The sequence below is a fragment of the Mustela nigripes genome, chromosome 13 (genome assembly GCF_022355385.1).
Source record: "Mustela nigripes isolate SB6536 chromosome 13, MUSNIG.SB6536, whole genome shotgun sequence".
Lineage (NCBI taxonomy): Eukaryota > Metazoa > Chordata > Mammalia > Carnivora > Mustelidae > Mustela > Mustela nigripes.
The window spans coordinates 142,070,102-142,088,312 of record NC_081569.1 but is presented as its reverse complement, the minus strand read 5'-3'; the positions used below and the strand labels follow the sequence as shown (position 1 = coordinate 142,088,312).

Sequence of the window (18,211 nt, the reverse complement as noted above, 5' to 3'; positions counted from 1 at the left end):
GAGCTGCTCCCCGCCTGCCGGCATGCTCCTCCTCTCTCCTGGAGCCACGGACATGGTGGCTTTCCCACGCAGGGCTCCCGTCTCAAACTCTTTGTGGCGCGTCCTGCAAATTGAATTTATTTATATAAGCCGAAAAGCTTTCATCCACAATTCCAAAATCCATAAACACTCCGGAAACCAAAATGTTTCTTGGACTTCATTTGTCCCCAGAACCAGACCCGGCCCACCGTGGAGTTTTGTAGGAAAACCTCCCGTGACAGGAGACTTGTGGGGCTGATGCGTCTCACCGCGGAGACCCCAGGGTGTGCAGAGGAACGTGAGCTGCCTCTCAGAAGGACACCCCCCTGTCGGGAAAGGAGAAGCAGACCCGAGCCGAAGGGGGACTGGAAACCCCACGGCTGCAGGCAGGAGCACGCGGGTGGGACCGTGTCCTCGGGTTTCCGTGTGAGCGAGCCGCCCGGCAGAGGGGGACGCGGGCAGAGGAGGCCTGTCCTCACCGCAGCCCCGTCCCGCTCTCCAGTCTGCAGCCCCTCTTCCCCGGAGCCGATGAGCTAGACCAGATCTCAAAAATCCATGATGTCATCGGCACGCCTCCTGGGAAGACCCTCGCCAAGTTCACACAGTAAGTGTGGCGTGCGCCCCAGAGTCCCGTGGAACTTGCTCCCTGCCAGGGCTGGTGGTGGCCGCCAGCCGAGGGGACCAGGCCGTGCCTCTCCTGCCCTTGTAGACCCTCCCTCTGCTTGGGTCCCTGCAGCCACCGAAGGGGCTGCTCCGGGCTGTCATCCCGCAGGGGCCCTGCCAGGACTGCTCGCCCTCCAGCAGCACGGAGGAGTTCAGTCGGCCTCGCTGAAGGCCTGGCGGGCAGGGCTCGTCCTCCGAATATTTACCCGGGACTGAGAGACCTTTGGGTGGAGAAGGTGCCCACACTCTGGCTGTGCAGCCCTGACAGCCGGGCCACGACGGGTCAGGGTTTGGTGTGGTCTGGGGTGCAGCGGCTCCTGGGCCCTGGCGGGCAGGGAGGCGCGAGTTTTCCCTCTTCTCAGCTAGGAACGTGCTGTTAGTCTGCTCAGAGGAAAGTTGTGTGCTTGCATTGACGGCACAACAGACTTCTCAGACCTCCTCCCCAGCCCCTTTCTAAAACCAGACTTTATTTTTTAGAGCAGTTTCAAGTTCAGAGCAAAACTTAGTGGAAGGCACAGAGATCCCCTGTAGGGGAATCCCAGCTGGGGCCCACACAGTCTCCCCCACCGTGACCGTCTGCGCCAGGGTGGCGGGTCGGTTCCCACTCACAAGCCTATGCCGGCACATCATCACCCCGAGTCTGAGGCTCACATGAGAGGGCGTCCCTCTGCTGCTGCACGTCTCTGGGTCTGGACAACAGTGTGGCTGCACCCCTGCTTAGTGCATAAACTGTCCTCAGCACAGGGCCCTGTGGAATCATGACGGCGGCTGGCCACGTGCTTTAGATCATGGCATGATCGTTTATTATCATTGGGCTTTTAATACAGGTCGAGAGCTATGAGTTTTGATTTTCCTTTTAAAAAGGGATCAGGAATACCTCTACTGACAGCCAGTCTGTCCCCACAATGCCTCTCCCTCCTGCACGCAATGGTGGCCTATGATCCCGATGAGAGAATCACTGCCCACCAGGCCCTGCGACACCCCTACTTCCAGGAGCAGAGGTGGGCGCCTGCGCAGCTCCGGGTTGTGGCGGGAGCTGGGCCGTTGGAGCAGGGGCGGGTAGGTCTGGGAACAGCTCTATCCTGAACCGGGTACCCCCGAGGTGGCCCCCTCGCTCTTGGCTGGTGTGGCCTTCCAGGAGGTGGTGGTCAGTGGCCCGCGGCAGGGCTCGAGGAGGGCTCGGCGGCTGCTTTGAGGTTGATGCTGAGGCCCCGGTGATCAAACCTCCAGGAGGGGCCTGGCGCACAGCAGTGACAGCAGGGGACCTGGCTGTGGGGTTGGGGGCACGCTGGTACCTGGCACAGGAGGAGCTGCCTGAGGGCGTCTAACCCCACACCTCGGGGCCCTGTGCCAGGGCAAGCATAGTGGCGAGGGCGGAGGTGACCAGCTTGGGAACAGGGAGAGGGATGCGCCGTTGTGCTGGGCACCTTCTCAGGGGCACGCGCTCTCCCTCTCCCTTCCCTGCAGGGCGGCTGAGAAGCAGGCTCTGGCTGGCCACAGAAGAGCTTTCTTTCCAGAGCGCCCCGTGGCTTCAGAACTACTCAGTAACCGCTGGCACGTTGCCGAGGAGGACAGCCAGCAGGTACTGAGTGAAGGTGGTGAGCTGCGAACGGCCGTTGTGGCTGGGCCAGGATGCCCTTGGGTGGCCCGTGTCTCTGTGGAGGATGTGCCCCCCGCCCCCGCCTGGAAGGGTGCCCGTCTTCGAGGCCTGACCCCATGCCTTCCTGTGCCCTCTGACTGACCCTGGCAGGGGACACGGAGAAGGTAAATTGGCCCCGGGTGACCCGGCAAGCCGGTGACCGGTCCCCACGCCCACAGATCATTTGCTTTAGAATCAACAAGTTCCTTCCGCAGTCTTTCCATCGGTGAGCGCCCCACGTGGCCCCCGCCACTGGGCCCCACCAGCCCTTTGGTCACTCGTCCCAGCATCTCTGCGTGTCACTTCGTGCTAGGAGCTGAGGTCACTGACATGTCTGCTGCCAGGCTGCTTTCTGGAATTCCAGACTGCTGTTTCCAGCCGCCTGCTGAAGGTTCCCTTCGGCTAATAGGCCGAGTGGTTCAGACCCAATCCCCCACTCTCTTCTCCCAAACCTGCTTTTCTACCCAGGCCTTCCCTTTAAGGGTGGAGGTGGCTCCCTTTCAGCAGTTCGGGCCCCGAATGGTGACACACGCCCCCGCCCACCTGAGCCCCCTTATTTTGCCTCCCAACCGCCAGGGAAACGTTTGTCTGTGTCGCTCCAGCCAGCACCCACCACAGTCCCCCCGTGTCGAGAGGGGCCACATGGGAGGCCTTCCCCACTTTGTGGGCCATAAGGTCCCATCACAGCTGCCCTCTTTTCTCTGGTGCCGTGGGTGGTCCATCAGCCAACCGTGGGGCTCTTTCCCAGTAAGACTTAGGGCACTGCGATGGCATTCCATCTGCTATGTGCCACGAAATTATTTGCAACTATTAGAAAATGTAGCGGTGCCTGGGTGGCTCAGTTGAGTGAGTGTCCAACTCTTGGTTTTGGCTCAGATTGTGATCTCGGGGTCTTGGGATCGAGCCCCACGTCTGGCTCTGGGCTCGGCAGGGAATCTGCTACAGATTTTCTCCCTCCCCTCAAATAAATGAATAAATAGAATCTTTTTTTTTTTTTTTTTTAAGTAAAAAAATTCTTAGCTCATCAGCCACACTAGAGCAAGACGGCAGGCAGATCTGGCCAACCCGGAGTTAGAGCAGGGCCACCAGCACAGCCGTGGCCCGTGGAGCGCGGCTGTGACCATCTCCGTGTCCTCTGTCGTGTCAGGCCAGGCCAGGCCGCAGTCAGCTGCCCCGCGGGGCGGACTCCATGTGAAACTACCGTGGGACGCTCCGGGGGGCCTGGGTGGCAGGCATACCGTCCAGTCGCCATATGGCCACACCTCTTGGTCAAGTTCCATTAGGCCGAAGTCGTGCAAAAGAGCCTCTCTTGTTTTTCCTAATTTCCATGAAGGAGACACCATTGTACGTTCATCTGCCCTGTGTTTTGTTTCAAGAAACAGTCCCTAAAGCCAGAGGAGGATCATCCCAAGAGACCAGGCCCAGCCTACGTCACGGAACTGCCCAGACTGAAGCTTTCGGGAGTGACCGAACCATCCTCGTATCCTAGCCCCGCGCTGCACCCCGTGTTCGGTCCGGGGCCCGGCAGGAAAGTGCTGGGGCTGAGGCCCCTCGAGGGTGTTGGCGCCCGCCAGAAGGTAGCGCATCGCGCTCGCTCCCCGTGGCCCACGGTTCTCAGGCCGGCCCCGCCAAGTGTCTGTTTCCTTCGACAGACGGATGCGCACAAGGACACGAAGCCCGACCTGAAGCAGTACTGCCTGCCCTCAATCCAGAGGAAGGGCGGGGGGCGCTGAGAGGCCCCCGCTGGCTCGCCCCTGGGAGCGGAGACTGGGTGTGGCCAGGCTGGCCCGTGGATCGCCACCGAGCCCCCAGGGGAGGGCTGCGGGGTGAGGCCTGGTGTGTCCCCCTCGCAGAGCCTGGCGTCCCCGGAGGCACGGCCCCGCCAGCCAGCTGGTGCCCCCTCGGCCTGGACCCCCAGCCTGCGGCTCCGGGTGTCCTGAAAGCGGCTGTCCTGTGCTCCAGCCAACACATCCGTAAAACCACCTCAGCCCGGGCTTTCTTCTCATGTTTCTAACCGAGAGATTTGGGGCAGAGAATATTTTGTAATTTTTTTTAATCTGAATCAAAACAGAAGTCGGAGTTTATACACTGTGTTATTTAGGCTTGGTTTCAGCACGGGCTCTGCGCGTCGTGCCTTCTTTAGATGTCACCAGTCGCACGGGCATGTCACAGTTACATCATGCTGTCGGAGTTTTATTAAAGAATAAGCTATCAGTGCGATATTTTAATATTTCCTGAGTTAAACAGGTGTCCTAACATGCATTTCTCTATTTTAAGTCTTGGGAACATACGTGGGAATCTATTTTGTTGGGAAGGCTTTGGTACAGCTTAGTTTTGTGGCACTTGAGAAGCCAGAGGCTCTGCCTGGGTGCACGTGGCCTTCGTGCCCTGGGAGGCTGTGGCCAGACGAGGCCGCCATGCGTGGGGCACGTCAGAGCACCGGTTTCCCCGCGGCCTCTGGTGTTGGCTCCGCAGTAGAGATGCTGCTTAGCTTTGCCGCGGACCCGCCTGCTGGGCAGACACCAAGCCCCTCCTGAGCCCCTTTTTGTCTTGGGATGTCGGGTAGTGACGCCTTCGTTTTATCTTCACAAATGTACACCATTAAGAGAAAGCAAATTTCCCAGGTTAGTTTTAGTCTTCTTATTCCCTCTTTAAAGACAAATCCGTGATGCTCTTCCACACGCTCTCCAGTGGCCACCGCCTCTGACCTGCCTGCTAGGTCGGGGGCAGGCCGGAGGTCCCAGGCCGGCCCAGCCGAAGGGCAGATTCAGCACCAGAAACGACCCCTCATGTGTTGGGGGCACATGAGGAGGGGCTGGAAAGCGCTTCCTTTGAGCCCATTTAACACCCTGGCAGAGGCTTCCAGATTCCCTGTTGTAGTGGGAGCTCTGGGGGTCAAGGGGGCACTGCTCTGCCTCTGCAGAAGACCTGGGAGTTCCGGGGCCCCTGGGAGCTGAGGCGAGGAGGAGGCCAGAGCAGGTGGCGCTGGGGCTGAGCAGCAGGAGGGCCGGGGGGACAGGAGCAGACTCCTGGGATTGCAGAGGGCCCTGCAGGGCCTGCGTGCCCACACTCTGAACCCAGGCCGAGGAGGCTGCCGGAGAACCGGGCCCCCGACGGGCAGTGGTTCACGGGGCATGCTCCTGTCCTCGAGGACTGGCTAAGGACCATTTAAGGACTGACAAGAATTTGTGTATTTAGGAAAGCTGTTACCCCTGTAAGTGTATAAAATTCAAGAGGAAAATCTTTCAAGTTCTCCCGCATGCGTTTCTGAGAAAGCAGACTTGTCTCCACTGAGGGCCTCTCTGGGGCAGGCCAGGCCCTTGTGGGTGCGACCTGTCCACCCACTGAAGCTCTTTTGGCTTCATGTTGGTCTCTGGAAGACAAGGCTGGGAGGCAGGCAGCCCGGAGCCAGGAGCCCGGAGCGCAGCCACACCAGGGCCCAAAGCGGGCAGTCCAGCCCCCTGTGCACTGGCACCCACGGAGGAGCGGGCCACGCTCTCCCTTCCGGCACCCACCCAGACGCCCTCAGCATGGGAGCCAGTCCCTGGGCAGCCGGAATGGCTCTGGCTGTGCCTGGCCTCCAGGCCCTGTGCTGGGCCCATGCCAGGGGCCGCCTCCACCCACTTTCGAGGCCCTGGTGGGTCTCCGCTAGCTCCAGGCTGGGAAGGTGGTGAAGGGGACCTGAAGACCAGGTGAGCCTTTGCGGGCAACACTCTTCCCAAGCGACAAAGCCCAGTGCACCAGCCTCCGTTCCTCCCCGACAGGGTCCTCCTGCCCTGAGCCCCAGAGGGCATGAGCACACATGGCCCGGTTGCCCCGGCGTGCAGGTGCGGCCTGGGGTGCTGGTCCCAGAGCTCCCGTTGACAGCGCCTTCACGTGTGAACCTGCTTGTGGGGTAGAAAGAGCGAAGGTGACGCCACCCAAGGGACCTGAGCGCGGCTGCTCCCTGCTCCCCCCAACCCCCAGCACCGGGGACACTCGTGGGCCTGCCGCGTTTCCTCTGGCCGCTGGCAGGCTCACTGACTCCGGGGCCCGCAGCCTTGGCCCCCTCTTAGATTCCCTTGGACCCGTCGCCTCGCGGGCAGCACGCCTTCACCGGCCCCAGACGTGTACGAAAGCTCAAGGCAGCAAGTAAAAGCGAACCCAAGTCGTGCTGAGCCTTCCCTGGCTTCCGAGGGTGACGGAACTTGGGGTTGGCCTGGGACCCCCTGCCCGGGACCTGCCAGTGTCCGCAGCGGGAGTGGAGTTGGGAGGGGGGTGTGCAGGGGTGGGGGAGGACAGCTACAAGGCATTTGGAAGCCACCTTGGACTACCTGGTCCAAGAGCCATAAATCCGTTCCCACTACAGGCGCATCGACAGCAAACCGGGGCCCATCTGACAGCTTCGCCCCGCAGCCCGAGCCCAGGGGCCGAGCCAGGACCACCCACCTCCAGAGATGTGAAAGGAGGGATATGAGCGGGGGCACGTTTGGGGCGTCCAACCCAACAGAGCCTGAAATTTAACACACGTGACCATTGTCCTCATGCCCAGATTTCCACCTGTCACTTCTAGAAAAAGGAGCCCAGCCCAGAGGATCCCAGGATGAATGCTGGACTCCATTCTCTGGCCTTGGCCTTGGCTGACCTGCAGCAGTATGTGGACCCCCGCAGGTGTCCCTGGACCCAACAGGTGGGGTCTTCTGTGTCCTTGACCACGCCTAGAAGCCAGCACTTTGGTCACCATGACAGGCCATCCAGAACGTGCAGGTCACTTTGAATGTATGTTATTGATTTCGGACTCTCTCGCTTGAGACAATGGGGGGTCTGTTTCCCGGCGTTCCCTTCCCCCAGAGTGCCTGTCCCGGGGACCCAGGGGCTCCGCGAGCTGCAGAAGCGTTGGTGGCCCAGCCTCTCCTCTCCCAGCGCCTCGGACACACGGCAGCTCTCGGAGGCGGGTGCTCGTTTTTCCGGCTCCGCCGTGCGCATAGGTCCCAGATCTAACGTGCTCGCTTCGAGAACTGTTTCAGACACTCCGTGGCTCAGTCCCACCGGATAAAAATGCCTTCCACGGGTGCAGCTGCAGACGGTCCAAGTGACCGCCTTCTGCTTGGCAATTCCCACGGCCGGGGCGTCCGCTGGTGGGTGGGTGTGGGCAGGACCCGCGCCCAGAGCTGCTCGGGAGCCAGTCTCAACCTGACACCCGTCCCCGACGGTCCGCACACCCTGGACTCGCCAGAGGCCGCAATGACGTCATGTGCCCATGGGCTTTCGGCGACAACAGACCGCGCCCAAGGACTGGGAGGAGAAAGGGGTTCGCTGGCTCACCTGCACAGCAGCCGCCCCCCACTCCTCACGGCGGCGGAAGAGACAATGGGGGGTCTCAAATTGTCTCAAATTGTCTCAAACTCTCCAGATGAGCTGCGCTCCTGTAGCCAGTCCTCGTCCTCCTCGTGGGGGCCTCCAGGAGCGCGGTGCAAGAGGACGAACCATTTCATACCAAACTTGAATCGAACAGAAAGTTACATTAAAAATTGAGCCAACTGGGACGCCTGGGTGGCTCAGTGGGTTGAGCAGCTGCCTTCGGCTCAGGTCATGATCCCAGGGTCCTGGGATCGAGTCCCATATCGGGCTCCTTGCTCGGCAGGGAGCCTGCTTCTCCCTCTGCCTCTGCCTGCCTCTCTGTCTGCCTGTGCTCACTCTCTCTCTCTCCCTCTATCTCTGACAAATAAATAAAATCTTTAAAAAAAAAAAAATTGAGCCAACTTAACAGAAGATAAACAGTATATTCAAGAAAATTTTAATAATTTTTTGTGTGAATTAGAAAGATCACTCATAAATGACGGAAATGACTGGTGAAGCAACCATGTCCCCAGCAGCAGAGTCGCAGCATTTACACACAGAATACGGAGCTGACTGCGAGGGGACCCCGGTGTTAAGTCACTGTTAAGATTAAAAAGAGCATCTTCACACCCTGCAGGGCTGTGAGTCCGTGAGACCCGTATTTAAAGTAATTCCCTAAAAGCATTAAACTATTTTAAGTGCAAAAATTCGTAAAAATCTACGATTGCAGCATCCATCTTCCTGAATGACAGATTTAAGTCAGAAAACAACAGCCTTCTCCGGGAATGCTTTCCAGCTTGTCTCTGATCACCTACGTATGGAAACATCAGTGCAAAAACAGAGTGAAATACTATTTATAACCATTGAATTTAAGGGGACTTCTCGTCCAAGAATTATTGTATCTTGCACTATGTATATATGTATAGTTTTATATAGATCTCTATATGAGATTTTAATTACAGTTGAGTAAAACGTAAGAAAGTCCCCTTTATTTTTTTTACTGCAGTCCCAATAGAACCTTTTTAAAATGGGAACAGCTTCTTTGGGTGAATGGCAGAGAGCGCCCTTCCGAGCGGGCCCCGCGGGTCCTCGCACGTGACTCCGGGTGACAGCCGCCTCCGTGAGTGTCCGTGCTCCCGTCTCGGTCCGTCCGTCGCTCCCATGAGGCCCCGTCGGGGCGAGGGTTCTGGAGCAGGGGTGCCGCTACACTACGGTTCCACCCGGAGAGCCGGCCTGGTTGGGGATGACAGTAAACCCTGCAAACAAAGCAATTTACATTAATCCAGCAAAACACGGGCAGCCAAGGAAGCCACACTCCTCCTTCGCCAGAGGCTCCCACGACCACAGATTTGTCGGACTGTTAGCCAGTGTGTGAACAAACCCTCCGTTTCTCATCTACTTCTTCCTATCCGTGTCACCGTGTGACCTTCCCAGTCACTGAAGCTGGCCCCAGGCTGGGCGTCCCAACGCTGGGCAGAGCTGGCCTGGGGAGCAGCGGGCGACCTCTCGGGGCCTGGGCTCCTGGGGACCTCAGCGATGCCCTTTGACCTCACGACTTGTCCCCACAGCAGGCAGGCCACCACAGGTGGGGCATAGAGCTTTCTAAAGGTGTCTTCCTGCCGGGGGCGGGGGTGGTCTCACTTGCTCTGGTTGGGGTGATGGTGGTGTCCCCGGCCTTCAGCACCGGCTTATGGGGCTTAGCACGAGGATAAAGGAGGGTCTCGCCCTGGGCTGTTGGGTTTGGGGACAGGGTGCAGGAGGTCACCCCCACTGAGAGATGGGGGCCTGAGCTGAGATCCCCCCAATTCTCAACACAGCAAGGAGCATCTCCGTGTCTCCACGCTCCCTGGGACAGAGCCTCCGCGCAGCTCATGTTCGTTCAGTAAGAAATTGAAGGTTACGAGCGCATGACCCCGAAGCCGGGTTTTCAGTTCTCTGAACACAAATAAGCTGTCCTAAGAAGTGCTTCCGTTGTTCGCTGTTGACACGGGACAAGCCTTGAACTTGGACGAAAGGCAGCTGCATTGGCACACCCTGGACCTGTGTGGACACGGAAGGCGAGGGGGGCTGCGACTCTGCCCTTCGGCTCTGCCCATCCCTGGGGGCGGGGAGGGGGGCAGGGGCCCAGAAACTGTCCCACCGGGACGCCTTCCATCTCGTTTGTCACAACTGACTGGCTGCTCATCTAGACACGGACAGGAAGCCAAGGGAGGGTCCCCCCCGGGGCCCCTGCTCCGAATCCACAGATCTTTCCCTCGGGTCCAGGAGCTGCCCCTGAGTTGGAGCATTACCTGGGCTGACTTAACGGTGAGGCGCCCCCTGTGATTCCCACGCACGACCTCCAGGCAGCTACACCGCTGGAGGGGCTGCGGACCTCACCTCACCCTGGCCCCCCCGCCTCCCCGGGGTAGGGGGAGCAGTAGCCGCCAAGGGAGGGGAGCCGCGGACCCGTCCCTCCTCACGACCCCTAGGGAGCCGCAGGGAGGCCAGCAAGGTCGGACTCGACCTCCGGGGACGGCCCAGAGGGAAGCAGCCTTTATCCCAAGAATGCTCTGCCTCCGAGAGGTGTCGGGGGCTCGGATGCCAGCCAGCGGCTCCCAGGAGCTGTGGGACGTCCAGGAACAGTGCCAAGTCTACAACATGAAGAGGACCCTTTTCTCCCCAAATGAGAGGAGGACTCTGCTCCTCCCGCTAAAGGGGGAGTGGTGACCCAGCCTGGGGACAGACCCCCAGCCCTGCGCAGCGCTCCAGAGGACAATGGCCCGAGACGCCCACGGCTATTTAAAGACTCGGGACACACAGAGAAAAGCAGCCCCCCAGTGCCACCCCCCAGACCAGCCTTGTCCAACTCGAGGACAAGGAAAGCCACACGTGAAATTTTTTAAAATTCTAGGAGCACAGTTAACGAGAAAAGGTGAAATTAGTTCTAAGACATCTAACCCAATATAGCGCATATTATCGTTTCAACAGGTAATGAATGTACAAATTATTAAGGGAGTATTTTATGTCATTTTCTCGTATGAAGCCTTGGGAACGCTGTGGAGCACATCTGGGTTTGGGGCGCCCCAGTCCTGTGCCGCAAGGCTGCAGGTGGCCCGCGCCGCCCAGCCCTGCCTTCAACCCTCTCCGATCTGTAGTGCGACGGCCACAGCATCAGCAGGGCACCCCAAGATGCCACCCCATCCTTGGGGATCTGGGGGGAGTTCCACTCTCCTACACAGACTCACTCACTCTCCAGTTTCCATTGGCTGCAGCCTCTCCGCCCCCCCAACCACCACCCCCCGCTGTCCTACTGTCCGCATGAGGCCCAGGTTCGAAAGGGATCACCAAGGTCACCTGAACAAGCAGCCATCTCAACCCCGCCTTCCCCGGGTTTCTGTTCACAAACATCAATTGCCAGATGCTCCCCTGCCCAGGGAACTGAAGGGTCTTGATCACGGGGTTAGCCCTTCCGATGTCCCCTGTGGGGGACAATTTCTTATGGACACTGTACACCAGTATGGACCTGGGATCCACACCCTGGTGCTGCCCCTCGGTCACCGCACTGGGACACGGCCCAGGACGCCAGCCTGGCATGGAGGGAGGATCCTGAGAGCTCTGTGGGGTGAGCCTCTGCCAGAACAAAGGGAGAAGGGACAGAATGGTGGGCCTCCAGCAGCCTGGCACCAAGCAGACATGCCCTGCTGAGGGGACACAACCTCAGGGTGCAGGTGAGGGTCTGGAGCATTCCTAGGAGGGCACGAGGGATCGTTGGACACAAGCAGCCTGAGGCCTTTGCAGGTCAGCGTTAGGGGAGGGAGGCCATCCAGAGGCTGTCCGGAGCCAGCAGACACGGTCCCCATCGGGCCTGGCATGGCCAGCGAGATGTCAACCCCACCTGTTCCCTTCCTGGAGATGGAACTGGCTTCACTGGGATGGACCGTGGAGGCCCGGAGAAATCCTGCCGTTCAACCAAAAATCCAGTGTCAAGGTCATCTTGCTTCCATCAGCTGTGCTTTCGTTTAAAGGTTACCCGGGGACAGAGAGAAAGACAGGCAACACAGGCCCCCATCAAAGACCTGAGACGGCCATCGCGAGGAAGCCCCGCGGGCGTGCGGGGCCCAGCTGCGGCCGGGGCCGCCTGCTCCGGAGGAGGGCTTGCTGTGGGCGTCCTCCCTGGTGACTTCGGTGGGAGGAAGGAGACTCGGGCCCGGCTGGCCTGCATGGCGCTGACCCACCGGACAGCGGACAGCGGGCGGCGGCGACTCGCTGCGTGAGCGCCCATCTTCTCGGGCCCCCGGGTAGCTGTTAGAGGTCGAGGGATGACTCCTGAACCTGGTATTTGATCTGCTGCTCTCACTAGAGTGGCCGTTTTATCCCCGCTAGAGACCTCACTGAAAAGTAAGGGATGAGATACTCCAGCTCTTGGTCACACAGAGACTAAAAGGCAAATATCATTTGTAAAACGATGTCCCCTTAGAGACGGCCCGGAGTCGGCGGGATGTCACCAGGCTGCCTTCCTCCAGGAGCTTCCAGCCGTGGATGCGCTCCCCCTGCCGCCAGGGCCTCGCCGCTCACAGGACCCAGACCACATGCCCGACGGGGCCGAGGCCCCAGAGCCCCCGAGCCAGGCATGGGAAGTGGGCCAAGCAGGGCCTCGGCCCCCTCCCCGCCCCAGAGCCCCTGCACGCTCTGGCAGCGGACCGTGTTCCTGTGGCAGCCTCCAGCTGCCCAGTGACAGGTTACACCAAAGGTGACACATTTCCCCAGAGGCCCCTCAACCTGGCCTCCAAGGCCAGGGGAAAGTGATGCTCTTGTCGGACGTCCGGGAAAAAGGTGCTCTCGGGCACAAGCGTGTGAGGGCCACTCTGAGAAGGGGCCTGCAGACCAGGCCCACACTCTTACCCTTGGGCCCCACGTCCGGTGGCTGGGGGAGGGGACCCTCTTGGGTGTCCCTAAAGCCTCTCCAGAGGGGCCCACCCAACACGAGAGGCTGGTCTGGAGGCCACCGACACTAGAGGGCGGATGGGCTGAGTGCCTCCGGGGGCTCCGACCCTCTTGGGACCCCCTGGTCCAGATTCAGGAGTTTCTCGACAGGCAGGCGCCCGCGGAAGACGGGCCTAGAGTCTTTTCGCAAGGCACAAAGTAACTATTTTGAAAAGATGAAGTGTCGTGTGTTATCTTTTTAAACTTGCTGTTGACCTAACAGGTACGGGTTTAAAATCCACTCCGCACTCGGGAAAACCCTAGGGCTCCAGGAGATCCGAGGCGGCCCGTGCGAGGGCGGAGGCCGAGGCGGTCTCCTCCGATCGGCAGCCTGGTGGCAGAGGCTCGGGAGGCCGGCCCCGTCGGGAAGATGCTGGGGTCGACCCCCTGGAGGAGCTTCCTGAGGCCCTGGCAGCCCCGAGCCCCAGGCTCCGCTGTCTCGCGTCAGGTGGGAGCACGGCCCAGGGGCTCGGCCCCACGTCGTCTGCCTCTCACGGCCGGGGGACTTGCAGATCTAGGCCGGGCTCCTGGCCTTGAGGCGTTCAGGGTCGCGGACGTCAGGGCGCTGCGGAGAGGGAAGGGACCCTTCAGAGCAGGACAGTGTGAGTGGCCAACTCTTGGCACCCTCCATGGGCCTTCCCTCACCGGCCCTTTCTGCAGGGACCAGACCGCGGGCCCTCCCCGCACTGACCAAGCTGCCAGCTCGCCCCGCACGCCATTCAAGACCAGGAGGAGGGCAAGGACCCTCTCGCCCCAGCCCGCCTGCCCAGGGAAAGAGCTCCCACGGAAGCCTGCCGGCTGGGTGGCCGCTGGGTGTGCAGGGTCCCAGGGCCAGCTGGCAGCCAGGGCGCCTTCCGAGGGTCAGCCCTGCGGTTCACAGGGCCTCCGCCAGGCGCAGCCACGGGGCTACCAGCTGCCCCTGCCCGGCCAGGAGTCAGGGAGATGAGGGCCACACGCAACGGTCAGTGCCTCTGATCCCACAAACCGCGCGTCTCATTACAAGGAACTCCGAGCTGGCAACGGGAGGCAGAAATTCATGGCTACGTGCTCTATAAACACTCACAAAGCCTGTAATTTTACAGCATTTAGAAGTTTTCTTTTTTGGCTCCTGGAGACTGTGTGAAGCCCTGCTGGGAAATGGCCAGCCGCAAACCGTGCACTTGCACGCCTGCCCCGCTCATGTAGTGCCCGTCTGCGCACCCACGGCTGCAGCCCTCCGGCCCAGATACACGCGCGAGTCTCGAGCTGTGACAGCGACGAGAAGAGCCAAAAACCAAGACAGGGAAACAGAAACATGATTTTCTTAAAGTGATAAATTAACAGTACTGATATTAAAGCTTCAGTAACTACTGTAACATTTTAACGAATATCGTAACTTAATTTATCAACATTTCATGTTAGGAAGGCTCTTTATCGAATTTATTCATCAAGAAATTAGATGAAAACGTAAAAAAGGAAATACATTATTTTACCTTTGACTTTCATTAAAGGTAAATAATCGTACCATTTTATACAAGGTCACCTAACATAGCAGTCTTTAATAAACTCAGGCGTACAGAAGTAAAAACTGCAGGAAATTCTTCCTTTTACACTCAGACTGGGCGGCAGCAGTGTGAGGACACCAAGTCACAGAACAGGAGCAGCAATGACTCAGAGTTAATACCGGGGGCGGGGGGCGGACTCTGCCCTCCACTCTGGGGGGCAGGGGGCATTCTCACACAGCGTTGAACTTGGGCTCTGAACACAAGTGCTTTTCGATACGAGCCCCGGACTCCGCTCTCCGGACTGCTGTCCGCACTCAGGGGCCATGCCTGGGGTCATGGAGCTGAGCCCCTTGACGACCCCAACAGACGACAGTCCCCGGCAGCCCACCATGACAGGCATGCGGACGAGGACGGCCTTCGGCGCCCGGTCCCTGCGGTGTTCCTGGGGTGGCTGACACGCCCGGTCACTCGTGCACACACCCAGCAGCACCAGGAAGTCCATCGGGGCCATCGGCTGGTTGGCCTCTGCCGAGCCCTCGGGCGCAGAGGTCCGGGTCTCTCTCCCGGAAAACACACGGGGACTCTGCTTCTAGGTCTTTCTCGCCCCGTCAGGCACACAAACACATCGGGGTTTCCCAAAGGATTCCTTCTCCAGCCCTCCCTGGCCCTGCGGCCTTTCCCCCGACAAAAAACCAAGCACCTCCCCGCCCAGGCCGGAGGGGAGGAAGCCCCGGATGCAGGTCCGCTGCTGACAAAGCAGCTTCCCCCATTTCCGCGCCAACTCAACACGTGATGGGGCCTTTGAAATTCAAGATGCACAACAGGAAGCAGGGCAAGTGGGGGAACTGGGGCAGGACTGGGGTGTTAGGGAACAGTGGAGCAGAACACCTGAGTCCCACTGGGACGAATGCGCGTGTCCGTAAGACGGTCCAGTTTCCTGACGTTCTCTTGCTAGTGGCTTCGGAGCGGCTCGGGCAGTAACGCTGGTGATAGCTTACTCCTGTTTCCTCCCCTCCCCTGTCCTGTCCTGGGTATCTATCCTCAGTCCCAAGGCAATGGCTCACAGAACACTTCCAAAATGCTCTAGAAGGTTCAATCAGCACAAAAGACAAAATTAAGATTCTTTACCACTATTTAAGTGAACTTAGAACCCAAAGGTATCGATTATTTGTCAAGAGTCTGTCTACTCCCTCTTATACATTTGCTCTTAAGAGAAGGCAGGGTTGGGGCGCCTGGGTGGCTCAGTGGGTTAAAGCCTCTGCCTTCAGCTCAGGTCATGGTCCCAGGGTTCTGGGATCGAGCCCTGCGTTGGGCTCTCTGCTCAGCGGGGAGCCTGCTTCCCCTCCTCTCTGTCTGCTTGTGATCGCCGCCTAATAAATAAATAAAATCTTACAAAAAAAAAAAGAAGAAAAAGAAGGCAGAGTTTTCCAAAGGCTTCCTTGTCCGGCCCTCTCAGGGACTTCAGTCCCCTGGCCTCCGAGGAAGAGAAGAATCTCAGAGCAGTGCTGGGGTCCCTGCATGCAGGCCGGGGGGAGCAGGGGTCGAGAGCCCCCTGGGCTGTGCCTTCCGTGGGCGCAGGCAGACGGCCGTGGCAGCCGAGGAGCAGCCTCTCTTGCCAGCAGCGAGCTCATCCCGGGGTGAGGCGAGTGAAGCTGTTCTTGCCCAGATAATGTTGAAGCAAGAACACTGAACAGTTTCCATGAAGCTCAAGGTTCGGTGAGGAAACTAGAAAACTAGAAAAGCGCTCCCCAGGTGTGCTCAAGTCACCATGGAAGCCACCCGGCCCTGGGCCTTCTGTACCTGAGACCAGGAACCCCCATCTCCTGGGGGGCAGCACACGTCCCCATCGGAAGCCAGTCCCAGGGTGGCCCTGCCTGCCTCTCCAGTGCCCCCTGCTCCTCAAGCTGTGGGCAGCTCCAGGCTGCTCTCGGCTTGGTCTCGGAGGACACCCTGCGTTCTGTCCTCCTGACAGCGGGACAGTGGCTCAGCGGCTCAGTGGCTGGTGAAGAAAGGGGGGCGGCTGTCAGAGGTGCCAGAGGGCCATGCGGCCTCGGCAGCACCTGACCCCCAGCAACGGGCCCCAGAGCAGGACAGACAGACGTTCAGGATACGATCACCAGCGGGAACTAGAAGAACAACACTGACCAAGCCCCAAACCCCAAACTGTGACATGACCACGGTTTCAAAAACCGGGGTGGGAGCGGGGGGCGGGTGGGGGGTGGGTGGTGACCCCACGGGCTTCCATTTCAGAGCTTGCCTGGGCGGGAACAATAATCTCCTCTTGCCTCCTCCGACCCCCCCCCCCCCGCGCCCCAAGTGCCCATGTCGCAGTGGGCAGCGGAGGGCGCCAGAGGGTGAAAGCGGCCAGAAAGCCCGCGGCCCCAGGGCACACTGCGGCCGCCCCGCCGGCAACGCAGGGAGCTGTGCTGAGTCCAACGGTCCCAAGAAGCTTCCCCGTAAACGCTACTTACCTGGGTCGGGCCACTCTGCCTGGGCCACTCAGTCCTGAACTCTGAAACTGCATACTCAAGGCCTCAGAAGCATTTGAACTGAAATTTCTAAACCTACGTTGGTACATAAAATTGCACCTGGGGTGCCTGGTTCTGATTCTCTCCAACCGACGTCCCAGTTTAGCCTCCAAAGTTGAACAGTCCACAAGCACGGCTGTCTTTGCTGCCGGTTAACATTTAGGAACAAAGGACCACAACAACTTAAGAGTAAACAGAACATGAACGTACACCCATGACGTCATGCATAAACGGGGGGGCGGGGTGCACCTGGAAGGCCGGCGCACTTCGGAACACCGCGATCTCGGAACCCCACGATCGGAACAGAAGGCCCTCCCGTGGAAGGGGCGGGTGGAAAGTGAGCTGAGGGTTGCAGGGCGCTAAGCAGGCCCAGGGAAGTAGGGTCCGGCCTCCCAGGGGGCTGCGGGCCGTGTTCCAGCACACAGAGCTCCGGCTCCAAGCCCAGAGCACGTGTCCTCTTTGCTGAATCGCATCCACTACTCAAACGGGTGTGAATGATCAGCGTCTCTACGTTTAACAACAAAGGTGTGCAGAACAGAAAACAAACCAGAATAACCAAAGTAAGTTAACAAATAAGATAATCACCATCTTGACATATAATACGTAGGCCAAAGAACCAGCTCCTTCCCTGTGAAACTGGACTCTGAAACGCCCCGCGCAGCCGCCGGCCCCCGTGGACGTGGCTCGGCGTCCAGCCAGAGGGGGCTCAGGCGGCCGCGCACCAGTGCCGGGGGGAGGCAGCCCAGCCGGAAGCCAGTGAGGACGGAGCCCGAGCGGGCGGGATCATGACAGCCACCCAGTAATGCAAGGGGGCAACTGGCCCCCTGTGCCTCCAACCCTGGGCGGGGTCCCCTCGGGAAGCACTTGGAACCTGGGGTGGGGGGCAGTGTCTGTCAGTCTTTACAAAATAAGACCAGAGAGTCTGTGCCAGGCCTATAGTTGGGCCTTTTTGACCAAAAACAACATCAGCAACAACAAAACCCCACAGAAAATCATAGAAGGAACCCAAACCTCCTTTCCCTTGTTGGAAAAAACATAAGCAAAGCGCGTCCAATGGCCAAGGTCTTGGCTCACGTGGCAAGAGGCACCCCCCCCCAACACCTGCTGCTGGCGCCCGTCCTCAGCCCGTGGCTCCCGGGAGCTGGCCAGGCTCCGGGGCCGAGGGGATTTTCGTCAGTGCACCGAACCTCAATCAAAGTGCTACAAACTGCTTCTTTGAAAAAAGATGTTTATTAAACAATTTTAATTGTCATAAAATGACTAAAATGGGTTTTAAAAATTAAGGCTCTTCTCTTTCTGTGGATTGCCAGAACAATGTAAAAATAATATCAATCAACCCTGCTGAATGCTTTGTTCCTAAAGTTAAATTTCATAGATTCCTAAACATTTTATGATTAAGATAAAAACTGGACTAGAAATGACAATTAATGGCCGTCCGTACTGAACACACACTCTGATCAGGTGTACAACATCCTAATTGAGTAGTTAAGCAAAAATATTCCAGTTAAAGCAGAAGTTTTAATTTTAGCATTTTAAAGTCATTGTTTCCCCACACTGTCATGATTTTCCTAAAGTCAAAATAGTCTAATACAGGA

General features: G+C 58.8%; 2 protein-coding genes across 14 annotated transcripts in view; one reads left to right on the top strand and one right to left on the bottom strand.

Moving 5' to 3' along the window:
• Positions 1-4,534, top strand: part of MOK (MOK protein kinase) — a 51,499-nt gene extending 46,965 nt beyond the window's left edge. For 9 of the 13 annotated variants that reach the window (XM_059374012.1, XM_059374013.1, XM_059374022.1 and 6 more), the window contains 4 exons: positions 521-622; positions 1,509-1,682; positions 2,149-2,263; positions 3,697-4,534. In XM_059374012.1, coding sequence (XP_059229995.1) covers positions 521-622; positions 1,509-1,682; positions 2,149-2,263; positions 3,697-4,053 — 748 coding nt within the window. In that variant the 3' untranslated portion in view covers positions 4,054-4,534. The other 4 variants (XM_059374017.1, XM_059374016.1, XM_059374015.1 and 1 more) reach the window with 4 other exon arrangements.
• A 3,546-nt stretch (positions 4,535-8,080) lies between these two features.
• Positions 8,081-18,211, bottom strand: part of WDR20 (WD repeat domain 20) — a 65,741-nt gene continuing 55,610 nt past the window's right edge. Inside the window, 2 exon segments of the mRNA XM_059374011.1 lie at positions 8,081-8,883; positions 8,886-8,895. Of these exon segments, the coding sequence (XP_059229994.1) occupies positions 8,843-8,883; positions 8,886-8,895 (51 nt within the window). The 3' untranslated portion in view covers positions 8,081-8,842.